The 10,296-nt window shown below is 41.7% G+C and overlaps 5 protein-coding genes across 5 annotated transcripts; 1 reads left to right on the top strand and 4 right to left on the bottom strand.

Moving 5' to 3' along the window:
• Positions 1-234: 234 nt before the first annotated feature.
• On the top strand, positions 235-2,087 carry DI09_143p50 (putative fungal transcriptional regulatory protein; the record flags this gene model as incomplete). Its single annotated transcript, XM_013383669.1, has 3 exons — positions 235-508; positions 922-1,631; positions 1,695-2,087. The coding sequence occupies 3 exons, from the start codon at positions 235-237 to the stop codon at positions 2,085-2,087; spliced, it is 1,377 nt and encodes a 458-aa protein (XP_013239123.1).
• A 314-nt stretch (positions 2,088-2,401) lies between these two features.
• Positions 2,402-2,761, bottom strand: DI09_143p40 (proteolytic subunit of ATP-dependent Clp protease; the record flags this gene model as incomplete). Its single annotated transcript, XM_013383668.1, has 1 exon — positions 2,402-2,761. The coding sequence occupies one exon, from the start codon at positions 2,759-2,761 to the stop codon at positions 2,402-2,404; it is 360 nt and encodes a 119-aa protein (XP_013239122.1).
• A 503-nt stretch (positions 2,762-3,264) lies between these two features.
• On the bottom strand, positions 3,265-5,628 carry DI09_143p30 (receptor-type tyrosine-protein phosphatase T; the record flags this gene model as incomplete). The annotated part of the gene is made up of 1 exon (XM_013383667.1): positions 3,265-5,628. One exon carries the CDS (start codon positions 5,626-5,628, stop codon positions 3,265-3,267), a length of 2,364 nt encoding a protein of 787 aa, XP_013239121.1.
• A 369-nt stretch (positions 5,629-5,997) lies between these two features.
• On the bottom strand, positions 5,998-9,297 carry DI09_143p20 (tenascin X-like protein; the record flags this gene model as incomplete). Its single annotated transcript, XM_013383666.1, has 1 exon — positions 5,998-9,297. The coding sequence occupies one exon, from the start codon at positions 9,295-9,297 to the stop codon at positions 5,998-6,000; it is 3,300 nt and encodes a 1,099-aa protein (XP_013239120.1).
• Positions 9,298-9,412: 115 nt separating this feature from the next.
• On the bottom strand, positions 9,413-10,033 carry DI09_143p10 (uncharacterized protein; the record flags this gene model as incomplete). Its single annotated transcript, XM_013383665.1, has 1 exon — positions 9,413-10,033. One exon carries the CDS (start codon positions 10,031-10,033, stop codon positions 9,413-9,415), a length of 621 nt encoding a protein of 206 aa, XP_013239119.1.
• Positions 10,034-10,296: the final 263 nt, after the last annotated feature.

The following is a 10,296-nucleotide window of genomic DNA, read 5'->3' as shown; positions in this document are numbered from 1 at the left end:
ATCCTTCGACTTCTTCATTGTCAGAATCAAATGAAGACTCATCATCTTCAATTGCTTTTGAAGAGATAATAAAGGAATAATCAGTTTCACAATTTTCTGAAGATATTATATTATAAGTATTTTGGCAAAGACTTCAATTTAGAGCTTAAAGATGATTTAACTTGCAATTCCACTGATGACTTAACTTACAATTTCACCGATGACTTGGAAAAAAATTCCTTTTCCACTGGTGATATGATCAGCAAAGAGCCGTTTTGTCTTTTCCAAAATACTTATAATATAATATCTTCAGAAAATTGTGAAACTGATTATTCCTTTATTATCTCTTCAAAAGCAATTGAAGATGATGAGTCTTCATTTGATTCTGACAATGAAGAAGTCGAAGGATGTCCTTTAGAGTTGAGCGGCACTTCCTTTTTCCAGAAGCACGCAGGGACCGAATATCTAGATACTTTCAAAGCCAATTTCGAAAAAGATTCTTTTGGCGAAGAAACCGATGGAGAGAGGTGTAACTGCTATTAATAAATCACATTAAGAATTAATGATGGAGAACTTGTGTTAGCTTGGCTGCTTTTTTGACGAGAAATTATGATGCATCCGAGCATCCTTAAATAATATTCAGAGGCTTTAAAATTCAGAGGGGGCCAGGATGCATTCGCGTGGCGAGCATGAGTTAATTTTACTTTCAAAATTGGCCGCTTGCTGCTGCCTGGCAAATTATTAAAACGGCATCAAAATAACAAGTGTTTCTTCACATGTTGAGTGCAAATGTTTACGAGGTTTAAAGACCACCCCAATGTTATTCAAATTAAATCAAGTTTTATTCGTCGTTATCACAAATAAATCGCATCATTTTAGTTAATTATTCTTTACCCGAAGTCCGATAGGCTCATCCCTCCTGTTGCGCTCACCTCGACAAAGATTTGATGATTTTCGGGTATGCTTGTGATCGCTGTCGTGAAAAGCATCAAAGCTGCAACCACAAAACCCCATGTTCGAGATGCATCAAGGCCAGCGTGGCCGAGCTTTGCCACTACACGCCTAAAAAATCACGCTCAAAGTCGCAGCCAAGTGGCATCCGGCGGAGCATGTGTACAACAGATTTAATCTCCGCATTTTCTGCGGAGACCTCAAATTCCAATATTTTTGATATAAATTCTTCACCTCCATTTTCCAACGCCAATGACTTTGATAACCATTCTCCATTTCACACAGAGTTGCTATCCGTTCCCCATATGCCTCCGACTGGCCAAGATGGACATTTTTCTGAAACTATATCCAAATTTTCTCATAAACATTTTGCGCCTACTACTTTGCTGATATCGCCAAATTCCCTCCAGCCTGCCTTTTATCCGTTAAACCCGTGCCTTACCATACCCGCAGAGGCAAATTTAATGCCCCAGGATACAGCTGCATTTATTACCACGGCCCCACCTTTGTACCAAATTGTTGATCCGCTTACTAAGAAGACGTTTCTTTCTCCTTTCCCACTATCTTTACCAAATCCGGAGTACGTTCCCTATTCTTCGATGCCAACTTCGGTGCCTTTTTACAATGAAAAGGAAAATTTTAAAAGCACAGATGTGTTCACAAGCTCTCCACAAAAAACTAATATTACCGCGCCTCCACAGGTAACCTTTTGTGTCAAATTTTTATAGCCTCTGTTGAATTCTATCTCTTTTGCCCTTGGTCAGCAATACTTTTCCGTCCTCGGACACTCAAGAGAGATAGAGTACGCTGGCATATTCCCTGCTAACACCAGGGCGATGTCGGTTATTGAAGGGGAATACACAGCCAACTCCTTAAATGTATCTTTATCTCATCTTTCTAATAATATTACAGCCCCACTAGGGGTTTCGAGAGGAATTTTAGCGACTGGCATGCTTGTGCAAGAATTTTTAAAGGATTCTTTTAATTTGTCGAGAAAAAAGACTCCAGATAATTCAACTTTTGAACAAACAGCGGCAGCAGACAGATGCTATCATGATTTCAACTGTGCAGGTACTCGATATAGCATTGACCAAACTGCATCTGAAGCAGAGAAAGGGGCGAATGTTGAAGGTACAACTGTTTCTCTTAGCTCATAGACCCCTATAACCACATCTATTCTACCTCTAGGTTATGAGGACAATGGAATTCAAACAGACGTTGCCAGGGAAGCAACTCATAATATAAATCCTTCCCAACAGTTTTATCGCTCCCATGTTGATATTGTGTAGCTCTGTTAATTTATAAAGTTACTTGGCCTATTATTTTTCCTCGGCTAAATTGTAATTTTAGTGTCAAGGAAATGATAAATTTCTTTTTGTAAACGTGCAAAATTGCTATTACTCCTTTCCATACATATGCGAAGAAATTACCAGACGATATTGTGAAAAGTATGCCCAAAAGGGATTATATTTTATAATATTTGTCTCGAGGGTGTTGCATTAAGCACTCCATCGATGAGACCGAATCCGGCAGCCTCTTCCGGGGTCATATACCGATCGCGATCGAGTGCTCTCTCAATAGTGGAAAGAGATTGCCCCGTGTGTCGAGCGTATATCTCATTGAGAAGCGTTCTCAGACGCAGGATTTCCTTGGCGGCGATCTCAATGTCTGCCGCTGGTCCTGTTGCACCGCCTGAGGGCTGGTGTACCATAATCCTTGAATTTGGCAGCGCTTTCCTATGGCCTGGGGCACCAGCAGCTAACAAGAAGGAACCCATTGATGCTGCCATGCCCATAGCAATTGTATAGACGGGCGCCTTTATAAGTTGCATTGTATCGTAAATTGCTAGTCCATCCGTGACAGAACCACCTGGGCTGTTTATATATAGATGGATGGGGCGTTCATTATTTTCTCCCTCTAAAAATAGAAGCTGTGCAATGATCGACGAGGCTACCTGGGAATTCACCTGAGAATGCAGGCATATGATTCTGTCTCTTAGCAAGCGAGAATATATATCATATGCTCTTTCACCCCCACCAGGTAAATTTTCGATCACATATGGAATTAGAAAAGAAGAAAAGAACCTATTCTCAAAACCTTTTGACAGTGGGCCTCGTAGCCTGGAAAGTAACAGACACATTGAGGAGCAAAAAATCACAACAATACCATCATCTGAAATTAATGATGCAATTGTGCCAAATTTTAAAATTTTCTGTCGAACCAACTATTGACGGCTACTTTTACTCTCCCCCTCCCCCCCCCATCAAATGCAAAAGTATGTCTCTCGTTGGGTGGTACAATAATATTTTTTGAGCATTTTAATTAAACTACACTTTATGAGGAGGTTGTTGATGTTGAATTTTTTCTCTCCAAAAAAAGCTCCACTAACAGACTGTCCACCGTGCCTGGGGGACATCCATTTCGAGGGGCAATTTCAATCGTCACAGCGGAGTTGTTGTCATTGACGTTCGGGCAGTCTAGTGCCATATCCAAGGGCTTGGGACACGTATATTCAGGGCATCCAGGTCTATGTTGGCCTGCTGAGCCGTTTGAAAAGCTTTCCTCCATTATCTGGTCACAGTTTTGCCCCTGCCATCCATCAAAACAAATACAAATATAAGAATGTGGGTCTACTGTGGGCGGATAAAGAAAATGAAGCCATCCATTGATGCATGTTGGAGTATCGCAAATCAAGATCGGGAGGGCATCAAAGGAGAGATCAAGCACATTCGGAACATCTTCCTCAATAACCAATGGATATTTAGAGTCGCTCGAAAGCCCCTTCCATCCAGAATAACACTTGTGACATCCAAGAGTAAATTTGGGATCTGGGATTCCATGGTAGCAGATTGGCTTTGAGCAAAACGGACCTCCCCCTCGTTGGCAGGAGCCTGGAACACATCTTCCATCAGAAGAAGCCTCATCGAGAATTCCCCATAAACACCTGTTGATCCTATCGCATGTTGGCGGTCTGTAGTATGGGTGGGAACATCCCATACAACTTAGAGTATTCCAGTCGATGCCTGGAATGCTTCCATCTGTTGATGGGAGAATATCAGGTGATTTAGCAACTACTGCCTCATCATTTGGAGAATCAGTGAAAGTGGGAACAGAGGACCATCCGCGCTGAGGGCCCGATTTCCCAAATAACAAATACAAGATTCCAGAGGGAACGTTCCAGAGTGAAGAATCAGCGCCCTCTCCAAAACAGGATGGATGCGCACAATCAGAGCCTCTCCAAGAGTCCAAACATGTGCCTGGAATGCATGGTGGTGAAAATAGCTCGAGACTTTTATTTTCTCTCATTGGCTGATATAGCAGATTGGAGATTCCAAATAGACAAGGTTTGGTGTCGCAAGCATGACCTACCCAGCCGGGATGACACCAACGACACCATCCGTAGGCAAAATCTGGAACGCCATGCATGCAGTCAGGAATGTCGCATAAGGAGCCGATCCACCCTTCTTCACACTTAGTAGTGTCTGTAGGGGATCCAGGTCTAAATAAGGTTCTTTTGTGGCACCAAGGCCCACTCCAGCCAGGAGCACAAGTTCCAGGGATACACATTTCATTCTTCTCAGCTAATATAGCGCTAACAAGTCCATTGACACAACTGAGCTTTGAGGTGCAATACGAGCCTTGGTAACCATCTCGACATGCTAAGCAATATCCGTTGGAATCAAGCTTTGGCATCCCATCTGCACCGATTTCAAGACAATTGGTTTCATTGCAAAAAGGATCTACAAAGAAGCGAAATAGACATGGAGCCTGACACGCACCCAAGGGCGAACGTCTATCAAGAACACCATGGATACATAGAGACTTGTATTCACATAGCGGACCGTGAAGACCAGATTGGCATTCCTTGCATTTGACATACGGAACCAGCCATTTTATGCAGGCAGAAGTATCACACAGTGGACCTGCCCATCCAGGAAAACAGTCCGAACATTTACCTGTAGAGTGATCAAACCATCCATGGATACATATGGAGGCATCTTGATATAGCTGGTCGCAAAAAGGGGATTGTGGATATCCAGGGTAACATTCTGTACAAAGAGGACTTTCTGCTATTTCGTTCACAGAGTCATCGATATTTTTTGAAGGAGAAGAGACCTTGTTAATATCTGAAGGATTCTCACGGAGCTTCCAATTGAAAAAAGAAAAAAAGAAACCAGAAGATCCCTTATTTGCAGAGGTTTGGGAATTTTCGTGCAAATTAGAGAGGGAGGACTTTACCTTAACCCGGCCAATCCCCCGCCATCCATAAGACCATCGTTGAGAAGGAAAGTATGAGTAGACATTATGTTCCGTTATTGCGCCAGATGATAGTATTCTATAGCCATGCAAACATAAGCTTTCGTTGCAAAAATGTCCTTTCCACCCAAAATTGCACGATCCTGGCAAGCAAGTTCCCTCGGAAGAAGGCAAAAGTGATGGAGATCCATGAATGCAGGTGCTTTGATTGCAATATGGCCCTTTGAAAAAAGTAGGCCATGAACAAATGGCGCATTTGTTTGAAAATAAATCTGCCACCCCACCTGGACAGGGAAGTCCGTCATCATCGGGTGTAGAGGAAGCCGATTTACACTCTGACTTTTTATCACAAAGAATGGGATTCCACCAACCCTTCTCACACGTAACGTCACTTTCATTATACGGATTCCTTCTGTGTGTCTCATTACAGAATGGTCCCATCCAACCGGGAAAACAAACTTCGCATTCCTTTGAATTATCAGAGAATGAAATTCCGTTTTTGCAAAATCTTCTATTGCAATAATGACCAGTAAGCGCAGGAAGGCTGCATTTTGGATCCGATTTAAAAGGCGCAATATCTGTGAAAAGCGAGTTTGAGGAAAATCCGATCGATTTTCCTCCCTGCCAAGATCCAATACGACGTGGTAGATGGGCTTTCTGCTCAACATTTGAATATTTAACTGCTTCTTTGAGCTGATTTAGTAGATGTGTTTGGAGAGCTGGGGATACATCTTCAGATTCCCAAAGCGGAAATGTGCACCACGGACCGCCCCATCCTGGCAAACAAGAGTCAGGAATGCAGCGAAAAAATTATCTATCGGTGAGGTTCATAGCTCCATAAGTACAGCGATTTCTACTGCACTGAGGCCATCCTACAAGACCAATTGATTTGCAAGTGTTAAAAATCGAATCTAAAATAGAAGGAACAGCTTTCTTTTCCTCAAGGATGGCGCTTTCTTGACAGCAAACCCCCTTCCAGCCCTCTTTACAAACAGCACAAATTGGAATCTGGTCTGAAGAAAAATAAGAACATCGGGTTTCATTACAATAAGGGCCAGTGACACAGGGCGAAGAACAGGATAAACAACCTTCGTCAGTTTTTGATTGAACTCCAAACAAACATAGCCCACGAGACTCACAATAATCCCCAAACCGCTGTCCATACAATGGAGAAGCATGGGTTTTCAAAAGATCGCGAAGCTTTAAATCAAGTTCAGAGGGATTGAGCATCTGGCATGAGATACAAGTATAATTTGAAGTGGATAGTTCCATACAATGACTTTTCTCGCAGCTTTCCCCGAAAAAGCCAGCAAAGCAGGGGAAACAATACCCTTTCTCCCAGTTCCAAACTCCATTGATACAAATTTCCGTACAATTATCAATAGGCTTCCCATTAGACATGGTAGTGCAATAATCTCCCCCAAATCCAGGATAGCAAGCTGAACAACGAGAATCTTCAACAGATCTTATAAGAATCCCATCACAAAGCAAAGAATTTGTCACCGTTTTTACGATTGAATGCATTTTTATATCATATGAAGTGGTTGTCATTTGGGAAGCAGACAGTTCACAGGGTATATGCTTTTTAATCCACTTTCGCTCGATCCTGAACAAGTGCATAATGTCAATTGTGATTGGGTTTTGAGCCGATACAGCTTGATGAAGCTTTTTTTGTCTGCTATATTGAGGCGATACCAACCTATACCCATAAAGACATTTTGGCATTTGACAGTTGGGATTCTCCCATCCATTCGAGCATTCCACATTTTTGTCTTTCTTAAGGGTTTCGATCAAGCAAAAATCTCCCTCATAACCGGGTTTGCAATTGGTACAATTCGTGTTGTCTTTGAGAAATTCAACACAATTTGTCATGTCACAATAGTCGCCAAACCACCCAGGGGCACAATCGCGACATGGAAGATATTTTGAAGCTTCTTGTGGAATCCCATATTCACAATGTTTCTGAATCGGAATATCATAGTCAAAATTGGGATCCTTGGAAGAAATCCCAACATAAAGGTTCTTTGATTTTAGCCTTTGAAGAAATTTCCCCATTTCAAGCTTTACATTGTCAATGGCATGGTTTATCTGTTGATCCGGTTTCAAAGGAATCCACGAACTCTTTTCAGAAAAATAGACCCTTTCATGATCGATGGCCTTGTCTAAATTCTTCCAATCAGGAAGGCGATTAATGGAGTTTTTAGCCATCAAATCGGTGGGTCTTTTTCCATACACAATTGCCGTTGCAATATCTCTCCACAATTTCAAGCTAACTCCCAGTGGAGAGTTTTGAGTGAGATAAACATACTTTTTATATACGAGTGCTCTTGCTTTAGCCCAATTTTGATGCTTGTTTAAATCATCAATAAGGATAAGATTGCTAATCTCACACCACTTTCCCCCCCAGCCGGGAAGGCAAGAGCCCTTAATGCAATGCAGTTTAGGGTGTGAAAAATCTGGATAGCCGCGAGTACAGGCCAAAATTGAGCAATATTTGCCAATCCATCCAGGGATGCACTGATTTGTTGAGGGATTTTTTCTTCTGGACTGGGAACAGTCATAACCAAACTTCCATGGATTCTCGCATCTAGAATATACGTTGCTATTTTGAGATGGGGTACAGTTCGGAAGTTCATGTCCCGGCAAACATTTGACACATCTAATGTCATTGATGCTGGTCAGATCAATTCTTTCCCATTGAATACATTTTGTTTCATTGCAAAATTTGCCACTAAAAAACCCCACCTTGCACGGCTGAAGGCACGACCCGTCGGCGGAAGCTCGAGGGGGTTTTTCCCCATAAACGCAAGCATCTTGGATGCAATAAGTGGTTGGGTCTCGTTTCCCAGAAATGCATTCCAAGCATTTTCCGCCGCTATCCCATAAGGCACAGTAGCTTTTATCGCACGCAGGACCATACCAGCCTGCATTGCATATGCAAATTGGCTTTCTTTGTGTCTTTGCAACACTATCATCCCATCCAGCAATCCGACCATTTCCGCAAATATTTTGACTGCAAGAGGGCCCTATCCACCCGTTTTCGCATGAATAGCATCCCCCTTCATGAAGATTTGGTATTCCATGGTCACAATTTGGTACATCGCAATACAAGCCTTTCCATCGGGCATCAGGACAAGGCTGATGACACGAGAGCCGAGGCCAATCATTCCAATCAACAACACCGCCATGCTTATGGGAACAACGGAGCGAACACTCAGAGGTGCATCCAGAGCTGGCAGCACCATTTAGAAGATCACCAAGATCACATTGTTCGAGAGAATTTGAGGTGAATCTAATAGTCTTACCGGTAACAATCCATGGATTGCTTCCTTCATTACAGTAGATTGGAAGTAGGCAATGTTCATCAAGGTATCCACATATGGTAAAAAATTGCCGATATTCGGATGTAGGTTGGTTCCATGCCTCCAATAATGATTGTAATAGCGGATGAGTAGGTGAAATATCATGAATCCCATCACCGCAATAGTGCGCAAAAATTGGCGAAGGAAGGTGAAACCTTTGAATGCCACCTAAAGAGGCCCGATTATTGCAGCCGCCAATTCTTCCGGGAGCCCAAAGACATTCCCTTTGCGTGGGATGGATGCTCTTTTTATCTTGGACCCATTGGAAGTGGTAGTTTGGCGGTGGGGTTGTTGCTACAAATGAATTTTTACCCATTTCAGTGAGTACAAATTCGCATTTTTCGTCGTTACCAAAATCCAATATGCCGTCTCCGCAAACAGAAACCCTATGAGTTTTTATAAATAGATTTGCAAGTACAGTAGGTGATTCGTAGGCAGATAACATTGAAGCCGGAATTTCAAGCTGACCTATCTCAGAAGAAGATGCGATTGAAGTGTCAGTATTAATGATCGGGTTCCCATTTCCGTCCAATCGATAAAAATTTGACTCGTGAGAGGCTGGTAAATTTAAAATCTGATACAATCGGGGATGTAATTCTTGACTTTTGCTTATTAAAGGGTAATATTTAGAAACCGGGTCGGCGCGAATTGAACTGGTAAATTTTGGATGCAGATAAATATATTCTCCATTTAAGAGACAAGGCAAGATAAGTATGCTTGCAAGAAAGTACTTAATAGACACCCACATGCCTGAACTGTTTACCGCTCAATTTATTGGGCATTTGATCGATTAGATCATTGCTTTAAATTTTAATTTGCACGCAAAAAATAGCACAATCAAAATCACAGTCCAAAAGAAAGAGCTAGCGAATGGAGCGCTTTTCTGTCAGATCGGGAAGGATTCTCCTTCTAGCATTAATAAACCAATTGTTGATTTGAGTTAAGCATAATCCAGTCTGCCTCGACAATTTCACCTTTTGCTCTTCATCGGGATATGGGTGGTTGGTGTTATTTTCCAGCCAGTTTTTCAGAACAAAGGTAACATTCTTTGGGTAGTTGGATCTTTTTGAAAACTTTAACGATGAGGTTGAATTTGGATTGATGTGCTTTTCTGGATAGCCCATTTGCTTCGGAATATGGCTTCTTTCGATTTCTAGCGTGTCTAAAGGAATAGATTCATTGATGATGGCAGAAATTTTTGATTGGAACACGAAAAGAATATCAGCTCGCTTCATCAAAAATTCCCCTTTCGCCACTATTGACTTTTGGAGATTCTCAGAGTATCTGATAATGGCTTCGATTAATTGCCTATCATATTCAGAAATTTCGACACCAGCAGTGGTTTGATTAAATAAATTGCGATATTCGTTTAAGAGAATAATATCGTCTTGTGAATTGGTGTGGCTATTGGCAAAAACCTTTTGCCTTAGCGAGATAAACTTTTGCCAAATATCAAGTAGTAAATTTGTTGTTTTTGACGACATAGGGGCAGGAATTGCAAAATTTTGACAGGATTGCTTTAAAATAAACGGCAACTCATTTTCCAATAACAGGGCTGCTTTATGAGGTGGTTCTTATTTTCTTTGCCCGTGACCAATTTTCGGCTAATTTATCGATATTAGCGATTGTAAATATACTAGCCAGACTGACCTCTTTTCAGCCTTCTTATCTGTCCGATGTAATATTTTGCTGTTTCCTACAATTATGCGAAGAAAAATTGCACAGAATGCGGCTATCATGGAAAATG

The sequence above is a fragment of the Mitosporidium daphniae genome (assembly GCF_000760515.2).
Source record: "Mitosporidium daphniae strain UGP3 chromosome Unknown contig-143, whole genome shotgun sequence".
In the NCBI taxonomy this organism is placed as follows: Eukaryota; Fungi; Microsporidia; genus Mitosporidium; species Mitosporidium daphniae.
Note: the sequence above shows the minus strand (reverse complement) of the source record. Positions and strands in the feature narration are given on the sequence as shown.